Genomic DNA, 23,778 nt, shown 5'->3' with positions numbered 1-23,778 from the left:
TTTAAATGTAAATGAATAAAATACTCCAATCAAAAGACATAGGATAAGTGAATGAATAAGAAAACAAGATGCCTACATATACTGTCTACAAGAGACTCCCTTCAGATCAAATATCACACACAGACTAAAGATAAAGGGATGGAAAAAGATATTCCATGCAAAGGAAATGAAAAAAGAGCTGGGGTAGCAATACTTATATCAGACAAAATAGACTTTTTTTTCAAAATAGACTTTAAAACAAAGGCTATAAGAGGCAAAGAAGAGCATTATATCATTATAAAGGGATCAATAAAACAAGACTACATAACCCTAGTAAATATACACGCACCCAACATAAGAGCACCTACATATATAAAGCAAGTATTGACTGACATAAAGGGAAAGATTGACAATAATATACTCATTGTAGGAGACTTTAACACCCCATTGACACCCATGGACAGATCTTTCAGGCAAAAAAACAACAACAAGGAAACAGCAACCTTAAATGACACACTAGATCAGTTGAATTAATTGATATTTTCAGAACATTTCACCTCAGATTTTCTGTTTCTTCTTGACTCGGTCTTGGGAGATTATGTTTCTAGGAATGTATCCATTTCTTTCTGATTGTCCAATTTATTGACATATAATTTCTCATAGTATTTTCTTATAACCTTTTGTATTTCTGTGGGGTCCGTAGTTACTTCTCCCTTTCTATTTCTGATTTTATTTATTTGGGTCCTCTTCCTTTTTTTTTCTTATTGAATCTAGTTAAAGGTTTATCAGTTTTGTTTATCCTTTCAAAGAATCAGCTCTTGATTTTTTATATTGTTTTTCTAGACTCTATTTTGTTTATTTCCACTCTGACTTTATTATTTCTTCCCTTCTCCTCACTTTCGGTATTGTTGGCTATTCTTTTTCTAGTTCCTTTAGGTATAAGGTTAGACCATTTATTTGAGATTTTTATTGTTTCTTGAGATAGGAATGTATTACTATGATATTCCCTCTTAGGACTGCTTTCACTGTGTTCCATAGATTTTGAGCCATTGTGTTTTCATTTTCATTTGTCTCTAGGTATCTTTTGAGTTCTTTCTTGATTTTATCGTTAACCCATTTATTTCTTAGTAGCAATAAGTCAAAAAACAACAAATGTTGGTAAGGATGTAGAGAAAAGGGAATAGAGTGTAGAAAACAGTTTGAAGTTTCCTCAAAAAAATTAAAAATGGAACTATCTTTTGACCCAGAAATTTCACTTCCAGGTATTTATCCAAAGAAAACCAAAACTCTAGTTCATAAAGATATGTGCACCCCTTGTTCACAGCAGTGCTATTCACAATAGCCAAGATATAGAAGCAAACTAAATGCCCATCAATAGAGGATTGGCTAAAGAAGTGGTGGTACGTATATACAATGGAATATTACTCAGCCATAAAAAGATGAGATCTTACCATTTGCAACGACATAGATGAACCTAGAGGGTATTATGCTAAGTGAAATAAGTCAGAGAAAGATAAATACCATATGATTTCACTTATATGCAGAATCTAAGGAACTGAAGAAATGAACTAAAAAAAAAAAAACAGACTCAGATACAGAGAACAAACTGGTGATTGTCAGAGGGAAGCAGGTGGGAGGATAGGTAAAAAACTGAAGGGATGAAGAAGTACAAATTAGTAGCTATGTAACAGTCACAGGGATATATAGAACAGCATAGGGACTATAGTCAATATTATTGTAATAACTATGTATAGTGCCAGATGGGACTAGAGTATTCGGGGTGGGATCACTTTATAAATTATATAAATGTCTAACCACTGTATTGTGTACTTGAAACTAATATAAAGTAAAATATTTTAAAAAATTTTAAAGTGAGATATAGAATAAATGTACCTAATTACATTCCCTGAGAGCCATATAAGATCTCATAAGCAAATATTTCCATGTAGTAAGGTTGTGACTTAGTTCCCCCTCCAAATCCCAAAGGAGGAAATAAAGCCACGGCAAGGTGAAATGGCACATGCACAGGCTCTGCAGAGCTGTCCCATACTTAGAAATTTCTCTGATAATGTACAGGTTCTATTTCTGTGCTGTCCAATATAGTAGCCACTAGCCACCCATGGCCATTGAGCACTTACAATGTGACTAGTGTGACTGAGGAACTGCTTTTTCATTTTATTTAATATGAATTAACTTAAATTGTCATTGCTGCCTGTGGCTACTGGCTACCAAATTGGACAACACAGTTCTGGAGCATTGGTTCTCAACCCTAAAAGTACATTAAACTTACCTGGGTTCACAAATGCCCAGTTTAAACCAACTAAAACAGAACCTCTGAGGGTGAGACTCAGGCATTAGTATTTTTTACATTTGCCTGAAGCAAGTTAATTAAGTTCTCTAAGCCTCAGTTTCCTCATCTGTAAATAAAGAAAATATAGAACCTACTTCAGAGTTATTATGTGAGAATTAAGTGAGATAAAGGTTAGCTGTTATCATTATTCTATAATAATTTTGCTGCTATTTACAAGTTGTGAGAAGTCACAGTTTGAAAAAGCAAGGCATGCTCTTAATGGTGTGTCCAGAGATGTTTAACAAATATTCATCAATGATGAAGATAACATCTCAAAGTTGGCTAGTCTTCGGGAAATCATTTGGACAATGAAAGCTATTATGGACAAAGTTTTCCAAGGGAAATTATCTCATTGTAAAAGCCTCTACAAAATGCTAAAACACAAGCCTAATTCTGGGAACTTGTGAAGGGCGACTCTTAAAAATATACTAACAGGAAGAAATTACACTTTTCACCCCTCACTATCTCCCAGTAGGTGGTGCTCAAAAAAAGAATTACAGCCACTGACTTAGAACACACACAAGTGCTGTAAGTACAGCTTCAAGGTTGACTATCAGCCAGGGAAGGAATGAGAACATTTTATTTCATTCAATGCTTTAAGAAGTCTCTGACTTACGCTCCTACTGTAAAAGATTAGGAAAATCTATGTGAACTCATAATCTTAATACATAAGTGGCCTTATATATTAATAAATAAGCAACATTCAATATAAAAGCGACACTTTTATCCACTATCAACTCTCATGAGCACCCCCATCATCGATATTTTCATCTCTATTCCTTAGAAAATAGTGGATTTCATTTCTTAAGGCAGAAAATTAAAGACAAAGATACTGTCCAGAATGTAAGAAGCAATGCAAAGAAAGTACAAAGTAACTCCCAATGACCAATATGTGACAAGTGAATATCAAACATTATCATAGCATCATCATTGATATAAATATTTGAAATAAGCTGAGTCTGTATAAGGCCCCGAGTCTATCGGCATTCCTTTTATGAACCATGTTTTCTGGAAAATTAAGCTCTCTATTATAGAGAGTGCTATATAGGAATTAGACTAGTTGCTCCTTTCTCCATTTCTACTTTGATTAAATAGCTTATTGATAGTTTGACCACAAATGAAAAAAATAATTTTTGATAAGTATCTTGGGAAACCCATGATCTGACAATTTATTAGTCAAAAACCTAAAAGTTGCTTCTCTGGCTTGTTTCAGCTTAAATCTGGAAGCATCTCATTTGAAACAGTCTTGTTTTTTAATTTCACAGCTGACTGTGAGAGCAGGCTCATCCTCCACTCTCCTAGACACTGCTGAGAAAGGAAAAACCAGACTTTCACACCTCATGCCAGATAAACCTAACATTTTATTAAGTATGTCATAGATAGCCCATTTACAAATGATAGCTGCTACTATTCATGAGAAATTCCCATAGAAATAAAATGAAAAGGAATAAAAGCTTCATAAAATAAAAGCCTAAAATGATTGTTTATGTCCAAAAGATTCAAAGTGAAGTACTACGGAAGAACCTACCCTGGTCCCTCCACATGAGCCTTGGATCCCTTCACATCCCACCTTCTAAGCAAATTCACTCTACCAGTTATCCCTCTCTGCTGCATATTGTCATCTTTTCTCTTGGCACTATCCTGTAAGCATTCAAACATACTGAAGTCTATACTATCTTAAAAATAATATTCCCTAAATCCTACTTCTCCTTCCAGCTGCTGCCTCTCTCAGGTGTACTCACACTGCCACGATCTTTTTCAACTCCCATGTGCCACTTAACCCATCACAATCAAGATTTCACCCAACACAAACTACTCATAAATACCTCCATGCCACTAGACCCAGTGTACTCTCCTCTCACTACCCAGTAACAGTCAGCCACTCTCCTGCGTGAAACCCCTCTGTCTTTGGCCGCTGTAATACCACACTTAGTATCCCTCCTTAGTATTCTCTCCAGACGTTTGTTTTCCTTTTTCTTGGGATGTTAAACCTAACCTTCACATATTTTTGTTCCCAGATTTTATCCCTAAACTTCTTCCCTTTCGATCCTAGGCCCCTCGCATGACTTCAAAGGCCAGCTGTAGTCTGACAACTTCCACATTCATTCATCTCCAGTCCTGACCCTCTTCAAAGCTCCAGATCTCTTAGATAACACATCCAAAACAAAATTCACATCTCCCTTTCTAAGGCCCGCCAAAACCATTATAACTCAGTAAATGGCACTACTGTTCATTTATTTGCTTATGCCAGAAATCTGAGAACCATTCCTCTCCATCTAATTTATAGCACGTCTTCTCAGTTCCATCTCCAAAATGCATCTCAAACCCACACGATTCTTTCCACCTCTACTGCCTCTCTTAGTTTAAGCAGCCTCATCCTAACTGCTCATCTCTCATCTCTCATTCTTTCCTCCTCTAACCCATTCTTTACACAGCCACCAGAGTGACCTTTTAAAACTTTATATCTAACCATGTCACTTTCTGCTTACAACATTTCAGTGAAGGAGCATCAATGGATCCTAAACCAACATCTGAGAAGTTGCTGCAGAATAGGATAGTCACAAGATGCCAAAGTATCTCTTCACAGATTACTAATGCAAAGGTTAAAATGCATCTTTACAAGGGAGACAGACAGTGGTGACCACTTAACCCAGTCACCAAATGTAGCATCACTAATATTAAGACATCCTGACATTACATGCCTTCTGATCTGGTACCAATAAAATTCACAACACCACCTAGGAAGTATTCTTACCAAAAATGTTTAACCTAAATCTAATGATGCCTTTAGGACTAACTTCCAATTTACAGGAAATATAGAGGGTAGAGGAAAAAGTTAAATAATTTCACAAGAAAACAATTTGACAAATACAGAATGTGGGACATTCCACAAGGCAAATGGCCTGGACTCTTCCAAATGTCGTTGTTGTGAAAAGAAAAAAGGGGGCGGGGGGGGAACAGGTAGGAGGCAGGAATCGATGTACTTTAAAAGAGAATACAAAGACATAACCAAATATAATGCATATATCTCGCTGGGATCCTAACTTCAAAAGTTATATACATATGATATATATGATACACATATATACGTACACACATATTATTTATATGATACACATATATACGTACAATTATTTATATGATACACATATATACGTACACACATATTTTTAAATAATTATGGAAATTTGAATATTAAATACTTTACTAATTAACAAGTCATTTCTTTTAGTGATAATGGAACTAAAAGAGATTATATAAAATTATGTCCTTAACCTAAGGAGATACATGCTGAATTATTTATTGGTAAAGTATCATGATATCTGCAACTTACTTTGAATGATTTAGTCAAAAGGAAGAAAATGGTACTTATATGAAAGGAGAATGATAAAGCAAATACTGCAAATGATACAACTGCTTAAGTAAAAGGTACATGGGTGTCCATTATATTCTTGAAATTTTCTGTATGCTTGAGTACTCTCAATATAAAACGCCATTAAAAAAAAAAAAACTTTAATGAATCTTAGAATGAAATCCTAACTATTTCCCTGGTCTGCACCATCAGGTTCCTGCCTACCTCTTCAGCTTTCTCTCACAATACTCTTCCCATTGTTCTCTCTACTTCAGTCACACAGCTCTTAGTTCATATATATCCTTTAAGTCTCAAATGAAATATCACTTCCCTCCCTAAACTCCCCAAAACTGGTTTATGGAAGAACTCATGTGGCTGAGGGGGAAATGGATTGAATTATGAAGGCGTGCAGTGGGAAAGGGAACAATTTTCAGGACTAAGAACAGAACAGGATGTCTTGGAGGAAGGTAGAAACAGAGATGGACTGGCTGAAGTAGAACATATTTGAAGAAACTAGTATCTTCCATTAAACCTCCGTTATATGCTCTCATTGCTTCCTATAATTCTCATTCGTATTTCTCATGCTTTTATTTAAATATTATGTGTGTACTTATTTAATGTTAAAAATCCACACCAAATTGTAACCTCTATATCAATAAAGACTAGGTTAGTTTTGCTAATCATTGTATCCCCAAAACCTAGCACATAGTAAGTGCTTCATAGATGTTGGCTTAATGAATACCACATAATTTGGCTTTAAAAGAATACAACTTTAGTCCAAGTACGACTTAACTCAACTGATAAATATCTACTCGAGTGTGGATATTAAAAATGACTATTAGATTTAGTTATTAGAGTTGACTATTTAGATGGTTGTTAAGGGTAATGAGCAGTTTTTGTTTTCACCAGATTCATTCATGTAATCATATTCCTCTCATTTTCGGGTACTCTTTATTCCCCCTTATTTATTTTCTCTACCTACAATAAGCAGGTGTTAAGAGACGGACTATTGTACACTAATAATTTTATGTCAAGTTTTGATTGTTAGCTCAGTAGCTTATAGTATGGCTCTTAAAGTGTCCAAGTATATAGATTTAGAACTCAAACACGTCAGTAAGCCTGATGCAAATGCAATCCCATTCTGTGCCATTTGTTAAATATGGAGCAGGTGAGAAAATGTAGATCAAATTCAAATCCATCCACTCTGTTAGAACAATAATACAAAAAATAATTTTAGAAAAATAACGTTGCTGACTGTGGCTTTTTAAAACAGACAGCAGATATGTAAAATTACAGTGGAGAGGATAATCTAGTATATAAAACTCCATATGATCACTTATGTAACAATATTGCTCTATTCCATTTCATTTTCAAGAACCATATAGCTAAACAATAACTAAATTTTGTATAGAACTCAAGTACAGTCAAATAAATTGATAAATGCAACCCTGGTTCTACCTGTATGGTTGGTAAAAATGCACAGCATCGGGTATTTGGATGATTTGTCTTGGTCTTGAATATCATCACATCCAAAGTTGACAAGCCTAAGAATATAAAAAGAAATTGTAAGTGAATTTAAAAATAAGTTCCCTTATAAAGGATAGTAACCACTTATACCCACAGAAGTAGAGACATGTCCCTGAGAAATTTAAGTAGATAACATGTTTTTTGGTTAAAAAAATTCTATAAAACAGTAATTAAAACAAATACATGTCAAGTTTTGTTTGTTAGCTTAGTAGATTTTCTCTGTGGCCTGGACAACAGAAAAAAAAATATTGCTTTCAATTTACATTTTTATAGCTTTTTCTGATTTAGAGTAATGCACACATTATGTTTCAAAATAAGCACAACTGAATGTTTATATATGATGAAAACTAGTGAAAGCATTTAACAGTTTAGGATTATCACTAATCTAATTCACGAAGATTTTCTTTTCTTCTGTGTACTGTTGGCCTTGTGTCTATTTTTTCAAAAGTGTTTCATGTTTTTACTACATTTAAAACAGTCTGGGGGCGGGGAAAAATTACCTTTCATGTAAAAAGGAAAACAGAAAATAAGTGGTAGAGTCAGCTGAACTACAAGTGGATTGACCTGTGACATCCTCTTTAATGGCAACAAGAAAAGGGTTTTGATGTTTGATTCTAAATGTAGCTCTAACTCATCAAATCCTTTATTGAATCACATAGAGAAGAGCACTTCCAGATCTAAATAAATGGATATGCCCTACAGAAGTAAATGGCTACAAAAATCAATACGATTGACTTAACATGGAAATACCCTGTGTTCGTGCTTGTTAAGGCTGTTTATGTTCTCTAAAGAGAACAGAAGTATAAAAGAAGATACACACACAGGAATATCAAATTATCATTTTATCTGCATGCCATATATTAGATATAAATATAATCATTCTGCCCATGAGTATCTATAAAAATTATTAGTAACCTATGAATAACTTACTTAAATACTGAATCACTTAATGGTATGTCCAACGGTGCTTCAAACTGTTAAAAAATCAGAAGAAAACAAACAAAAGATGACCTTAATTAAGTGACATTAGTTCTGAAAACCAGAGCATGCCTGACAAGGCTGTGCTTGCCTAATGTGAAGAGCCCATTTAACCATCATTATCTTCAGAAGTTATTCCTCAAAGCCATGGCATAGAAATCCCATCAAGAATATTCTGGAATTTATGTACAATCACAAGCTTGATGTATATTTATTTTTCAAAGGGCTAATACTTGGCAAATTTTGCCTTAGATTTGAATATCATAAACAGGTAGTATAATAAACCATATGACTATATAAGGGGAGAAGGACTGTGCCTTTAGAACAGTGGATGAGTCAAAAAAAAAAAAGTGGGTGGGGAGGAGAAGGAATAAATAAATTCTTATAATGATATGATACCAATCTACATAAGACACCAGTATTGATTCTAGCATTCCAAATAGCTTTTTCAGGAGTCATGCTAGATTTTTACTAATTAAACTATACCTTCTCATTGGCTCTTTACCTTATTCTCAAATCCACTGATCTCACAAGTCCTTTGGCATCAAATAACTAATAACCACTTAAAGCTATAGACCATACTATTATCATCTACTAATCCTTACTCTTACACTTGTTTCTTTAATGTGAGGTATTTAGTTAGCAGAAATTTCCTGTGTGTGCTCTTCTAATCACCTATATTAATTGCATCTGTTATAGAGTTAAATGCCAAGAACTATTTTACTTGCTTACATAAGAGACTGACACAACATCAAGAATGCTAAAATGCTGTTTATGGTAACAACTCTCTTTTAAAGGAGGCAACGTGTCATTAAATTTCCTGTAGCTTAATAATTCTCTGAACTTACCATTAAGTTAAAGTTCTCATCAGCACAAAACTGGATGCATTTTAAGGTACTCCTTGATTTCTGAAAGAGAAAACAGAATAAATGACATATTACTCAAAAAGTCAACAAAAACACTAATTAAAAAAAAGAGAAAGCATGAATGAGAGCCAGAAAAGAAAGCAGCCAAGATGCAAACAGTAATGAAAACCTTTTCATTATTTTTAATAAACCTTTACTGACAGCCCCCATCAATGAAAATGCAGTGATTAATGAATTACAATTATGATAGTGTCAAAATCCAATTGCACCTATAAAAAGGAGGACCAGTAGACTAGTTTTTACCTTCAGGTCAATGTAGTATAATCTCTGCTCTGACATATCCCACTGAGCCCAGACAAAATCCTCTGCTACTCTGTCTCTTGGGAGATGGCCAGAATTTTTAATCACCTAAAGAGGCAAAAAGATTTTAGAAATAACTGTTTTAAAAGAGGACAGATCTACAATTCATTATTATTTTGCACATTCTATCTTTATAATACATACATTATCTTTATACATCTTTGTAATACAATACATATTTCCATGGTTTATTTTTAGCAGCCCCCCCATCCTCACCACATACATATGTAAAGTCTTTCCAGGAAAAATTTAAGGTATCATTTCATTACTTTCTCTGCCTAAACACTTTATAATATATTATTTTATTCTATGCCTAATGTAACAGACAGGCTGGTGTTGCTGAAGGCAAGCCACATCTACCACAAATCAATAGCTAATTTAGTAAAAGATTCAGAGCTTCCTGTTTGGGTTCAGAGACCATTCAAGTCTCTGCAGACAAGAAGCCTTCACAAAGGCTGGGATGCCAAGGAAAAAACTAAGGCCCAAGACAAAGGTGCAGGTCCCCACCTCTGTATCCCCATGGTGCTTTGGCATGCTTTTATTTCAGTTACATTTTAATTAATACTCTAAGTCTCCCCCAGTGAGTATGCACTCTTCTATAACACCTTCATACTCTCGATGTCTTATTTATAGCACATAATACTACTCAAGGAATGCTATTCAAAAGGAGGAAAATGAAAAAAGTATGTAAATCGTCAAAAATACTACAATAAATACAAAGAATTAAGAATTCACTTTCCTCGAAATGTTTATATAGCAAAAGTAATCTATATTGGGACGGATGAGTAAAGAATGTAGACAGGTTGACGTAGAAGAAATGAGAAAAAAAGGAAAACATCAGAATGGCCCATTTTTATGCCTAAACCCTCTCTAATTCTAATAGGAATTTCTCCACTGAGGGCAACTTAGAACTCGAGGGAGACACAGGGCATGTAGAATCATGCATCTCTGTTTTTGGCTTGCCGAGGTCCATTAATTTAGACAGAAAAGTGATACTGGAGACAATATCCAAGAATACCTGTCAGTCTCTAAACCTTGGACAACCCTTGTTTCCATTTCTCTGAAATGTGTTAGGTTGGGGTAGATTTGGGGAACTCTTTCAGATGAAGAGATATACTGATGAGAGCCTAGGCATGAGAGTGTGGCAACTCAGGTTCACATCTAAGTTTTGTTCCTCTCTAGAGCTACCTCACCTCTGTGAGTCTTGCTTGTGTTGTTCCCTGTAAAAATGGGGATAATTATAATACCACCTCTATCATGCAGGGATGTTGTGAGGAATACGTGGAACAACACACTGCTTTAAGTAGCTGTCATCTAAGCCTTTAAGAATGAAGGCAAAAGTGCCTCACAAAAGGGCACACAAGGATGAAAGAAAGCTGAGGCTGCACTCTCTTGGCTGGGAGAATCCTTTCTGGGCTGCTGACGAGTGCCTCCTGCCCTCACTCTCTCTGCAATGTCTTCTTGGCTCCCAAACCCTCTTCTGAACAGCCAGTCCTCTGTCTATGCCCATTCCCAGCTTCTGACCCCAACTTGTTTATATAATTCTTTCTTCTAAATTCTCATGCTGTGGGATCCTGCCTTGCTCTTTCCTCTCTGGCATGACCCTTTCCTGACCACTGGCCATGACCTTGCCCTTCTATCCACTTAGTCACTGGTGGCCCAGAGCTCCAGCCACACATGTTCTGGTCATTTTCTAGCCTGGCGTCTTGATTTGGGGCAATTAATAGTCAATACATATAAATAAATGCCATTTTCCATTTCAATTCTGTTCACATAACTTGAAAATTTTCAGAGGAAGACTATTTTGATACAGACTATTTAAATATTGAAGGAAATCATTTTTAATATATTAATATCTCATACAAACTGTAAAGAACAGGCAACTCAGTAAAAAAATAGACAAGGATACAACTAAGCAACTTTCAGAAAAGCAAATTCGAACAGCCAATAAGCATAGTAGATGCTCGAACTCACCAATATTAAGGGAAATACAGACTAAAATAATAATATTACCAACTTATGCCCATTAAATTGTAAATTTTTTTTAAAGACAAATACACCTATTAGTGGTATGGATAGAAGGAAAGGGTAAAACTTTGGTTGTAAACTGCGAAGTTGTTAACAAGTTTTTAGAACACAATTTGGAAAATTTGTTGAAATGTATTAAAGCATACATACATCAACCTAATTATCCATTCCTGAGGAGTTATCCCCAAGAATATATGTACTAAATATGTAAAGCTATAGACACAAAAACATTTGAGACAATTTCTAATGTAAACAAGTAAAAGAAAATTGGCAATCAAGTGAATGTCCACCTGTGGGAGCGTAGATGAAAAATTGTACACCCATGTCAGGGACTATTATGTACTTCTAAAGAAAATGAATTGGAATTATTCTAGTTGATTTGCAGGTAATTCCACAAAGTTGAAGGAGGAAGGAGTGAATAACAAACCCCTGGGTGTGTCAGGGTGGAGATGGTAGATAATACAGGTATAGAGAAAAGTATGAAAGGATACATACCAGGTTGTGAAAGAAAGTTAAAGGTGAAAAGGAGACAGAAAAAAAAAAAAAAAAAAAAAAGGAAAGAAAATTGAATTATATAAAATCCCAGCATATATGTTATGATCTCATTTATATCTATGTATATGTATCTATGTAAAAAATTAGATTAAAAAAGTTATATCTCTATTTAGCAACTTATAGGGATACCCCCTGGATCTATTAGGTACAAAGCAAAAACAAAAGCAGCAAATTAATATATAATGATTCTATTTTGATAAAAAAAAACAAAACTGAATCCTTGTATATGTGCACTTGAGCAAGGTAAAAGGTGTGGAAATAGTCACATATGGCTGTCAATATTATGTCAGGAGACTGAGATTGGAGGCTGAGATAGAGATAAAGGGGATATTTAACCCCTTCATATATCTTGAATTATTTCGCATGTTACAACAATAAGTATATAATTTGAAAGACATCAAATAAAGAAAGTGTTATGTTTCTATGATATTAATCTATAAAAATTAGAAAGGTCTAATTGACAATCTAGAAATGTCACTCTTTGTGAAAAAAGCTCTGAAGCAAAAAGAATTTCAAATATTTACCACTCTATTTCCATCTTCTTGGATGACTTGGATATGAAATTGTTCAATATCTTTTTTAAAAGAAACAACAGAAATATAATTTAACATTCATGAAAAATGTGAGTACTTTTTTCACCTAACTACTGTGAACAATTTTTTATTTAAAAGTGCGGATTAAACAACTAGCTGAAAAATATTATCACAGACAGCAATCTCACAGTAAATCTCACAGTAAATGTTCAAAACACAACCCATCTTACTCCACTCTCCCTTTACAATCTGTTTCAAATTCAGCATTTACTCTGTTCTTCAATATCAACAATACATGAAGCATTTAATCTGTCTGCTCTACTGGGTTCCCTCAATAAGCATTTGCCTCCCCTACACCATCAGTCTTATGTACAGCTAATAAGGGCTCATTGGCAGGGTTTATCTTCAGTTTCCAAATTTCAGACACCTGTTCGTATGAAAGTATCAGATAGGAAACTTATTATACAAGATATCTGGGGGAGGTGTCTTTACATGGATCAATTTCACAGTAACAAAACTCTAAACATTTTGCCTTGATTTGTGGATGTTCTCTTTCTCCCAGTAAGCAATTGAGATTCAATCACTATATTTGCCTTCTGCCAGTTCTAATTACAAAAACGTGAGACTGACAATTGGGCAAGAGCATAGGAACTGAACACAAGCCTAACCCTTCAGACTTATTTATTCAATTATAAATCAGCAGTTTCATCTTATAACACGAAAGACTGCTTATTAGGTAAGATCCACTAGTGAATTGTAGCCTTTCTCGCCCCTGCCCCAACTTGAAAACATCCTTAAAGGATGTCCCAATCTTATGTCCCTCTATCTGAATTTGACCAACTTAGTACGTGTCCTCAGGTTCTACCATGGATTTCTTCTAGCTTCTAATGCCTTCCTCTCTCTCCATCTAAGCCTCTCTCCTTATATCATGGTTATCCGCTGTGGCAGACATCCTAAAGAAGGATGGACTTCAGAAGGCAACAATGACCTGCAAAACTCTTCTAAAACATCCTATCCCATGACAAAACTGGAAATCCATATATGGAGGGGCCTATCATTCCTAGGATGAGGAAACAGAGCAGACCCTGAGGGTACATTAAGTGGAGGCTGTAGGAAAAACCCTTCCACAGGAATCCTAGGCCTCAAGTGGATATCAAAGGTCAGCAGACCCTCAGCACTGATTAGTGGACAGATAGAAGATTTAGTCGCGTCCCACATTTCACTAGATGGGACATTCATGAAGTCTCCATATACCTCCTAAAGATGCACTTACATTTCTCTTCTGAAATCAGTAACAAATGGTTCTCTGGAAGAGGATGACTGTCAACGTGTGGATAGAGGAACTGCAAAAAGGAAAGAAAATTAATTAAAATCATAAGCAACTACCTTGCTTACATAAATATTTCAAAAGTTGTATTTGATCATTATACACTACATACTATACAAGGGACTGGGAACCACAGAATAGTTTAGGTGAGTTACGTGCATGCATGTATTACAGATGGAAGCAAGCAGGAAAATGGGACCCTTTCAGGAGCTCAGTTTTCCAGGGAAAAATTGATCGCAGGTACAACATAATTCATTTAGACAATAAGGCTAAAGTGTATGCTATTTATAGGGATAGTGCATCCTATTTGGAATATGTGATTCTGAAGCCAATCAGAAACAATGTAAACAACATTCCTACAGAAAGTTCACATACACAAAATAAGAGTGATCAATACATTTGTTGTTCAACTAGCATTTAATTTGCGAGATAAGTAAACGGACTCTCCATTATAACTTCCAAAGTCCAACATCCAAGAGACAAGGCACAACATAGCCAGGGACTTTCCAAGAAAGAACAATGAGTCACAGTGTGGCATGTGGTAGAGGGCTCACAAGCCTCAAAGCATAAAATGACTGCCCCTAGAGAAAAAAGGCTTGATCCATACCACTCCTCCTCTGTGCTCTCCCATAGGTACCAGCTCACAGGACAGGACGAAGAAGGCAGCCAGAAACACAAGGCTTTATGCCGTCAGCCCTGATAATGAGGGAACACTGGTCATGGGATGACTCCAGTGGCTTAATTCTTTCATCAACAAAAAGGTAACTATAAATCAGCAGATTCATTTTATAACATGAAAGCCTACTAGATAAGATCCACTGGTGAATTTTGCTTTTTAAACTTGAAAGCATAATAAAAGAACATAACCATTCATTTCCCTATTCTGTGTTGGCTGCCTTTCTGCGGACTAGGAAAATTTTTGACAAAATATGTTACCTGGTGTCCTAACTTCTCATAATGACAAATTGGAAATGTAACCGGCCAGTTTTTAAAATAGTTCGTAGTCAAGTTTCCCTGTTGAAATTGCACAAAACATTAACTATATATCATTCTTTACAGCAATAACCTCAAAATTTAAAAATAGATAGCAATGTAGAATTTAGCTACAAAAATAATATAGAATTCATTATCTCCTGATTTGTGAAACTGGGCACATCAAATAGGATACTTTGAGCATTGGGGTTGAGGGAAAGCAAAGATGAGTGACACCACATAGATAATGGAAGAGCAAATGCTCAGTGCCTCAAAATAAGGAGATACTTCTACAGAAGATGATGTGGCCTCCCCGGGTCTACAGAGGTGGCCAAGGCATGCTCCCTTAGGACTGCGATCTGGACTAAGGTGGTGCTAGATTTAAAACTTTTGTATAGTCTTTGTGTGGCAATCAGTGAGAACATAATTTTAAAGTCCAATTTGGTAGTGGCTTTCTATTATGAGGCAGTCCTAGAGCAAGGTTTCAGACATAGCTCTACAAAAGTATGCAAGACTGGTTTGGGTTTTTCGTTTGTTTGTTCATTTGTTTGTTTTGTGCATTGTAAGTAAGACTCTAAATTTTATCATATTAGGGAAATATTTACCTTCACAAATATGAGCTAGACTCTAATTATTAATATTCACCATTAGAAAAGAGTATTTACCATAGGTATGTAGAGGGGTGTATAATTACCCAGTGGAACTATCTGGAAGATGCACCTCATGCTAATAGGGAACTGTCAAAGGATACCAGATTGAAATCCAAACCCCACTCACTACTTTCCTACTGAAGTTGCTCTGTGAAGGGGGTCGAGAAGGTACATGGAGACTTAGAGAAATGTACTACTGGAGACCACCATGGATGTTTTGATGAGAAAAGGGAGGGAGATAGATCACAGGACTAGCCCAAACTCAACAGACAGTGAATGGTGTTTCTCTAAAAGGGGAAGAGGAGGGATATAGCGGGGAGGCAGGATTTGCCACGGATAGACGGACGTTGGAAGAAATTTCTCCAGGGGCATAGGCATGAGGAGAAGGGAGCAGAAAGCAGTACTAAAAACTGAGATGGGGTCACAAGATGAGTAGTTTTACTTTATTTGTGTGGGGACTTCTCTGTGGCCTATGTATGTGGTCTTGTATCACGTACTTTTAATTTTTTTTTTTAATTTAAGATAAAATTCATATAAATAAAATGTACAATTTAAACTATTTTAAAGTACACAATTTAGTAGTTTTTAATAGTCACAATGTTGTACAACCAAATATTTATAGAAACTTTGCCCCTCCTGTGTTCTAATACCTTTTGTGTCCCAACCCTTCAATAACATCTCAATCGCCTATGGAGATGCTAAGGAAGCCAAAAGACCAGGCCAGGAAAGGAAAATGTACCAACCCACAGTCATCCCTGCAATGATGACAGTGTAAACAGAGTGGCTTCCTGGGGGAAGGGGAATGCTCCTCGGGAGCTCCACCCCAGGCTGTCTAGAAGCAAGGAGTGGCCCACAGTGAAGCCAGGAGTAGTGGCAAAAACTCACAAGTGGAAGGACTGCTGACAGTGGCAGATAATCCCCTCTCCTAACACCCACTTTAAGAGGGAGACTCACTGGCTTGAGGCTGGGAGTGCGTAGGAGGAAGAGGGGGCAGATACTTTGGGTTACACGGGGAAATTTTAAAGTCACCACAAACAGTACACTGAATGATGAACCATTGCTCCCTGAGAAGACACAGGGATAGGTTCCTGAAAGCCTCTAGTCACTACATTTTTGTCAACAAATTAACACATAACTTTGTTTAATATGTTTCTGTTTAAAGACTCCTTATTTAATATGTATTGCTGATTCATTAGCATTGAACCCACAGTCAACAGCACTATAAACTCATGCCTAAATGAAGATTATCTAACTAACAGACATTTTCTCTGTAAAGCACATTGCAGCCTTCTTGCACTTAGGAACATTAGCAGTATGCTTGGGGGACATTTTAAACAGTGAAGTCACCAACAAAAAGCCCCCAAATTAAAATAAAAAACAAAACACATGGCACTAGATAGACCGGGAAACATTTGTTTACAAGTATGAGAACTGAATCAAGAATGCAGAGTATCACCTTACTCGACCTCAGATGGAAACATGTGCATTGGGTGACAACTTTTTCACCACTTTGAACATATCTGCAAATGACTTTGAAAACACTATGAGTATTGATTTGGGGGTTACAAATAAATTTTAGCAAGCGGTAGAATTCACAAATTCAGAATGTGCGGGTAAGGAGGACTGACTTTATCTAGTGCGCCTGCATTATACACATAGTGCTTCTACATCGGTTCACAGAGTTGATAAATTCCAGGATTAATTAAGTTATTTAATCATAGATATTTAATCTGTCAACTATGTGAATACATTAAATAAACCATTTAAATGTGTTTTTATGTTCAATATTTTATCATGTAAAACATTACATTACTATCAAGCCATGACATATAATAGAGACAGAGGAGTTAGGTTTGAGTTCTAAAGATTTCCATGTTTGCAAAGGAAGAGCTGATAATTCTAGCCATACCATCTGCTAGAGTGTGTCGGGGATTAAAAGTGATAATAATGTGTGTAAAAGCACCAGTGCCTCCAGGTTTCATGCCTTTTGATCAATGAGATAAATGTTAAAGGACAGACTCACCTACCTGTACCCAAATATAGCTATCCACTGCTTTCAGAACCTTCACATTGTTAATGGGGTGGATTTCAACCAACAGAGTCAAACACTTTGATCCTACAAAATAAAGGAAGCTTTTAGTAATAAAGACTAGAATATCACATATTATCTCCTCCATATAGGTCTGAACTTTGAAAATATAAATTTGTTGCCTGTTATATTAGCTATTCCACAAAGAAAAACAATTTTATGAAAATTTACTATGACATTTATTAAAACCCAAACTGGGTACAGGAAACATCATAAAGGAAAAGCTGATGTGCATAGAATGAGGAACAAGTTGCTGCCCATTCCTCAGCCATTTTTAGTGTAGCGTCACAGGCCCTTTTGCTTCTAAGTCTAAACAAACACAACTCAATTCAATGTCACTCCAGTTCTATAGCATGATGGAAAATACTGTTCGTATATGAAAATAAAAAGATATTTCTGATGCATGAACATGTTACAGTTGACAGCACCTATCAATAGCACAAGGGCTGGCTTCCCTCAGGAATGTGGAGCTGCACTGATAAAGACCCTCTTATTTCCTCAGTGTCACATTTGAGCAAATGTTATCAAAGACAGCAATTAGAAGGAAGTACTTGGACACAAGCTAGAATAGGATTACCAAAGATATACTAATTCAGGCCAAAGGCTCTCCTCTCCCAAGATTAAACTTCAAAAAAATAAGAGGTTGGCTTACATTTCAGTTCTTACAAAGACTAATATCCTCACTTTCTCAATGACTTTACTTTGAATAACCATGTAAAATTTGGGGGTGGCACAGCAGCCTGGGATTGAATTAATGCCAATTTTCACTATTTAAGAAAGTAACCTGACAGCATTGCTTTATTTAATTAAAAAAAAAAAAGTCAAAAAATGTAAAACAATTTCTAGGATAGGCCTCACAAGTGCATGAACTGGATATCTCTGTAAACATACCTTTAAAAATTACTGAAAAAACAAGATAGTGAGTGAATTATTATGTGGGATCACAAATATACAACAACAGAACAAATGAAAACCAAATGTTGTTTGGTCAATGAGTACTCGTAGGTTAGGTTAAAAATCCCAGTGTCAGGATCATACACCAATTCAAAAGGGCTGTGTTTCTAATAACTGAGGCAGAGGTAAAGGTGAGGCACTTTAGGAATTTGCTTGATAACTTAAAAAATGGCTCTAGGAATAAGACACTGATGTCAAAGACACTCAAGATGAAACAGAACAGAAATGTTTGGTGAAACATAAGAATGAGAAAAAAGAATGAGAAAAAAATGTGAGAATGAGGAAAAAATGTAAGAATGAGAAAAAATTATGTTAAGTGTATATAGCTAAATTACTATATTAAAGACTACAACTGACATTTGACTGTTTTATCTCTTGCCATAAAAGTTCATATGTTTCAATCTGAAAAAAATTTTTTTTAGCAGGGCAGGCAGAGGAATCTTCTCATTGAAAAATAAGAAATCATCTTGTATTTGGCCTTTCTGGCAATGAGGTTTTGTTGTGGTTTTTTTTTTGGCAATGAGATTTTGTACCCAAATGAGATAACCAGCTATAATCTAAATTCACTTGCCTTTAAAATGGGAGGATTTTCAAGAGCAGAAACCGTCTTCCTATACTAATATTTTCCTTCTTTAGAGCAGCCCAGACATTTAACTAATAAAATTAGCATATTGAGAAGAATAATTGTGCAAATGGGAAATTCTCCCCAAAGCATACTAAGTGCTTTCGTAGTATAAAAGGAAGCACTCTGGATGAGGATTCTGGAGACACCAGTTCTAGTTGAAGCTCTACCACTAATCTAATGTATACTTTTCAGCAAATCACGAAGCTTTCCTAGGCCTCAGTACCTTATTATTAAAAAATAAAATGATGAACTACAGAACCAGATTATTTCTATAACCACTTCCAACCATAAAATCCCTTGATTGCATGAAGTATTTCAAGTTGTCTTAAGAATTTAGAGAATCCATATGGCCATATCACCCTGAACCTGCCCGATCTTATCTGATCTCGGAAGCTAAGCAGGGTCGGGCCTGGTTAGAACTTGGTTGGGAGACCACCTAGGAATACCAGGTGTTGTAGGCGTTTAAAAAATTTTAGAGAATCCAGATGTCAATGGAGAGAGTATCACTGAAGGGTAAGACAGGGTGAGGCAGGATATGGGTATCACAGGACGTAGAATGAAAGCAACAACATGAATGAATCTCCAGGGCATTGTGCTAAGTAAATATGTCAGACAGAGAAAGGCAAATACCATATAATCTCTATTATATGTGGAATCTTTAAAAAAAATACATACATATTTATTTATATATGAAAACCAAGCTCATAGATAAAGAAAATGGACTAGTGGTTGCAAGAGGTGGAGGGTGGAAGGGTAAAAGAAATGGGTAAACTTTTTTTAGTTTCAGTAACTTGAATAAATTTTTTTTTTTTAGAAAAAAAAGCACAGGAATAGGCACAATATGAGGAGAGTGGGCAAAAGAAGCTAGTCCAATGCAGGTGCGGGTACATGCTGAGAAATTGTGACAAGGTTGGAAAAGTCCAACGGGGTCTGAGTCTGAAGAAGCTCTGATTATTGGAGCACTTAAACCAAACCGTAGCTCCATGGAGTGTCTGCTGCACTTAACTGTCTATAATGGGGTGTGGGGGCTCTAGAGATGTAGTCACCCCAGTCGCTGCCCAGTAGAGATCTCTGTATCACTCATCCTACCTCTTGGGGCAAATGCAAGTCTACAGGGGAAGATGAAGGGGGCAGCTGGGCCTGGCTTCCTACGGTGGGCCATTTTCTAAATAAAACATTTACTCTGTCATGGCCATAGCCAGGAGGGGAAGCACTGTTAATAAAAACTGTTGTAAAGTGTGTGAATCAAGGAACCCTACCTTGTTCATGTGAAAAATGTAACAGTTTGTCTCATTTGCGATGGAAAAATCTCATTATAAGCAACAGAGTTTTAAATAACACCTGAGGCCAACTATATATTATAATCAAATGGCTTAACAAGTCATTCATGGACAAATAAAATAAGCCTTACCAAAATATTTATTCAGAAGACAAAACTGTCTAATAGATCCTGTAGTATTCTCTGGTCACATCATTTCTGAAATCTTAACTGAATAGAGGCCTCCTAAGGGTCTCCACCACCTGTCTGCACCTCACCTCCGTTCTCCTCTGGCCTCAGTTCGTACCACTCTGCCCCTTGTTCACTCCTCTCCATCCTCACTGACTCCTCACTATCCTCAAACAGCAAGTTTACTGAGTACACTCTGGCCTCACAGCCTTTGTGCTGGCTGTTGGCTCTGCCAGAAATGTGCTTTCCCGATAGCCACACACTTGCTCCCTCCCTTCTTGAAGATCTCTGTTTAAACGCTCCTCTAATAGTTTTTGCTAGGATCCTCCCCCAAATAAACTAAGTGCACTCAAATATTTGCCTCAGACTCTACTTAGGAGGAAACCCAAACTAAGACAAGAAGTTATCTTGGAGACAGAATCACTTTAGCCATGAGTGGCTGGCATGAGGGACTGGGGAGACTGAACCAGGGAGAAGAGTATGCCAGTATCAGGGTCATTATCACATTCATGACCACTTTGGGTCTTGAGCTGCATGAAGTGCAACTCAGAATTATCCACTTTAGGGATGGAAAGGGAGAGTATTTATCTTTCAGCTCCTTGCCCCGCTGCGGTCATGGCTTACCCTATCGAGAATCCTTTCCGACCATACTTCCCGGTGGTACACACGCAGGTAGTAAACAGATTTTCCTAAGAGCTCTGGGCAAAAAGCAAGAAGTAGGAAGAAGAGCTGAGGTGAAGCATTCTCTGTCAAATGACCTTTGGGCAGAGCTGGTTCTCAATGCAGAGGCTGGCATGAAAAGTGAGCTAAGACAAAGTATGAGGTATCCAATACAATAACAATGTCCATTCAATTATGTTTAAAGATAGTGATAGATAATCTCACTAGAGGTTGCATTAAATCTCACTTGCATCAAACTTCCAAAACTGGGTAAGTTTAAATCCTGAATAGGAGTTAATGTTATAATCAAATAAAACTTACGGTGAAGTTGGTCTGAAAGTATATTTTATAATATACATAATTTGTCATTATTCTGCATAACTATCAGGCATAGATGGTAAACAGCATGTAAAGATTATAGTTACTAAAGGGTTTACCAGGATAATAAATGATTTCTAAGGCTAAAAGACTCAAGAACTAGGAGGCGGAGGGAGCTAATCCAAGATTCTGTATTGGGAGGAGCACAAGCAACTGGGCCTTTCTCTTCTTTGATCAAGGAGTTTATTAGCCCAGAAGATCAGGGTCATACCCTGGTTTTGTCCATACCTTGTTTTAAGGGTAAAAACACCAATATCTTAGATCCTATTTTGCTTAAGCTAGTCCAGTTCCTTCACCTCTGAAGTGAGCATTGCACCTAATTCTAAGAAGAGCAGAGAATGCTAAGAGGAGGACAAGGCACAGAAGAAGGAAGAAGGCTGCTATGGTTCTCAGTGTAATATGGCAGCAGGGGAGGTGGGATGAGTGATACACATGATGAGATTTCAGGGAAAGCCTCCAGCATCTCCCAAAAACTCTTCTACTGAGGTCCCTGAAAAGGTCCAGTCCAGACTCAGGCCTGGTTTCCTTGACATTCTCCAAGCTCGTTCTGTGGGAGCTTAGGACTGTTTCATAAGCCTCACGTGGAAAGTATGTAAAAGGGTTTTTCCATCATATGCAACTGCAGGAAAATACATCTGAGTGACAACTATGCTAACAAAAGAAGGAGTGTAAGTGCTGAATAAACAGAACAGATGGAACACACTGCAGGACTGGAATAGTAAAAGATTAAAATGAGATCCACTCGACCAGAGGTTGAAAAATGGTAGTCCATGGGCTAGATCCATCCACAGCTGGTTATCATTGCCCAAGTACAATTTTTAAAAAATATTTGAGCCAACATTTAAAAATTAAATTTTTACATAAAAGTCTATACTTATCTTGACAGATTAAAAATCTGGTCCCACTGGGTTTACTGCTCCCCTTTGAAGACAGAACACATACTCCATGGGACACCTCCACCCACCACTAGTCCCTATAGCTCACCTGAGAGCAGCTGCCACACCTCTTTGCATACTATTGTATCCCCAGCACCATGCATAGTGCCTGCAGGCACTCCTTATTTGTTGAGTTCTGAACCGATGGATGTTATAGAATGTTAAAAGGATGAGGGATGGGGCATCACATAATAATAACCTATGAAGTGGGTCTTCGCAAATGAGTAAAAAAAATTATTTTTATTTAGAATTGGTGGACTACTCATAATGCATTATGTATTGGTCAAGTCAATGAAATATAAGAAAAAAATGGTATTCTTAAAGGAATACCAAGCTTTTCCCAACCCTTTACACCAGCTTCTGACCATAAGGTTCAGGCGTGTCCTCAATGTTTATTTAGGTTGCAGAAGTATTGCTTTATTAATACTTCTGCTATTCACTGTTATAATATTTTATGTACTTTCTTGTTTACTTGAAAAAATTTTCTAACTCTTTTTCATGCTTTACATGACCTTGGCCTTTTCATTCTGAGATAAAGCTATTTGACAAGACACATGAAATTTAACTGAGTAGTTCAATAAATCTTCATCTATTAATAGGCACTAAAAAGTATAATATCATTACCTGGTTGAAGCTCATTCTTTCTTCCTTCTTTAGAAGATTGAACTAAACTTGCAGCTAATGAAAAAAGAAAAATAATAATTCATTAGCAAATAATCCATGCGGTGGCTTATTAAAGCGTCCCATTTACCTGAAATAAGTGAGGGCTCAAAGGACCTGTCAGTGGATGATTATGGTAGAATACAAGGCATTTTTTTTTATAGGTAGACTCAATGAGTCTTTATTTCAACTCTCATCTCCCAAGAGTATCTTTTCCCAGAATATCATTCTAGTAGACTAATCAAATATTGCAAAAATCCAATACTTTAAAACCCAAAAAAAAGAGTTCAACTTACCAAGCAAAGTTCTCTCACTGTTGACAGAGCAACTGACAACTTGCAAGTCCTTCTCAAATGTATAGAGATGCTATTAAAACAAAAGTATTTTTTAATTTGGAGTTTCATATTAAATAACACTTTTATGAATACAAATTCTCATTTAGCTGTCTAATAAGTATCACTGTGGCAAAATATTTTGCTAAAGAACCATCGATGAACCAGTTTATCCATACTGAGAAGTTTCTGGGGTTTCTTAAGTTTGCTATTTTTATTTA

General features: G+C 36.3%; 1 protein-coding gene and 1 pseudogene across 4 annotated transcripts in view; one reads left to right on the top strand and one right to left on the bottom strand.

The window, feature by feature from the left end:
- GSAP (gamma-secretase activating protein) overlaps nucleotides 1-17,593 on the bottom strand; it is a 60,036-nt gene extending 42,443 nt beyond the window's left edge. For 3 of the 4 annotated variants that reach the window (XR_005649901.1, XM_039848952.1, XM_039848953.1), the window contains exons 1-8: nucleotides 17,505-17,593; nucleotides 14,463-14,551; nucleotides 13,802-13,871; nucleotides 12,520-12,569; nucleotides 9,356-9,460; nucleotides 9,035-9,094; nucleotides 8,139-8,182; nucleotides 7,140-7,225 (exon numbers count right to left, since the gene is read on the bottom strand). Coding sequence is in view for 3 of the 4 variants with exons in the window: in XM_039848952.1 (XP_039704886.1) it covers nucleotides 7,140-7,225; nucleotides 8,139-8,182; nucleotides 9,035-9,094; nucleotides 9,356-9,460; nucleotides 12,520-12,569; nucleotides 13,802-13,871; nucleotides 14,463-14,486 (439 nt within the window). In the remaining variant the exon portion in view is untranslated. Of the gene's footprint in view, nucleotides 1-7,139; nucleotides 7,226-8,138; nucleotides 8,183-9,034; nucleotides 9,095-9,355; nucleotides 9,461-12,519; nucleotides 12,570-13,801; nucleotides 13,872-14,462; nucleotides 14,552-17,504 lie in introns of those variants that run through there. The other variant, XM_039848954.1, reaches the window with a different exon arrangement.
- Nucleotides 17,594-19,487: 1,894 nt separating this feature from the next.
- On the top strand, nucleotides 19,488-19,606 carry LOC120591946 (uncharacterized; annotated as a pseudogene).
- The last annotated feature ends 4,172 nt before the right edge of the window (nucleotides 19,607-23,778 follow it).

The sequence above is a fragment of the Pteropus medius genome, unplaced genomic scaffold, assembly GCF_902729225.1.
Source record: "Pteropus medius unplaced genomic scaffold, Ma_sr-lr_union100, whole genome shotgun sequence".
In the NCBI taxonomy this organism is placed as follows: domain Eukaryota; kingdom Metazoa; phylum Chordata; class Mammalia; order Chiroptera; family Pteropodidae; genus Pteropus; species Pteropus medius.
Note: the sequence above shows the minus strand (reverse complement) of the source record. Positions and strands in the feature narration are given on the sequence as shown.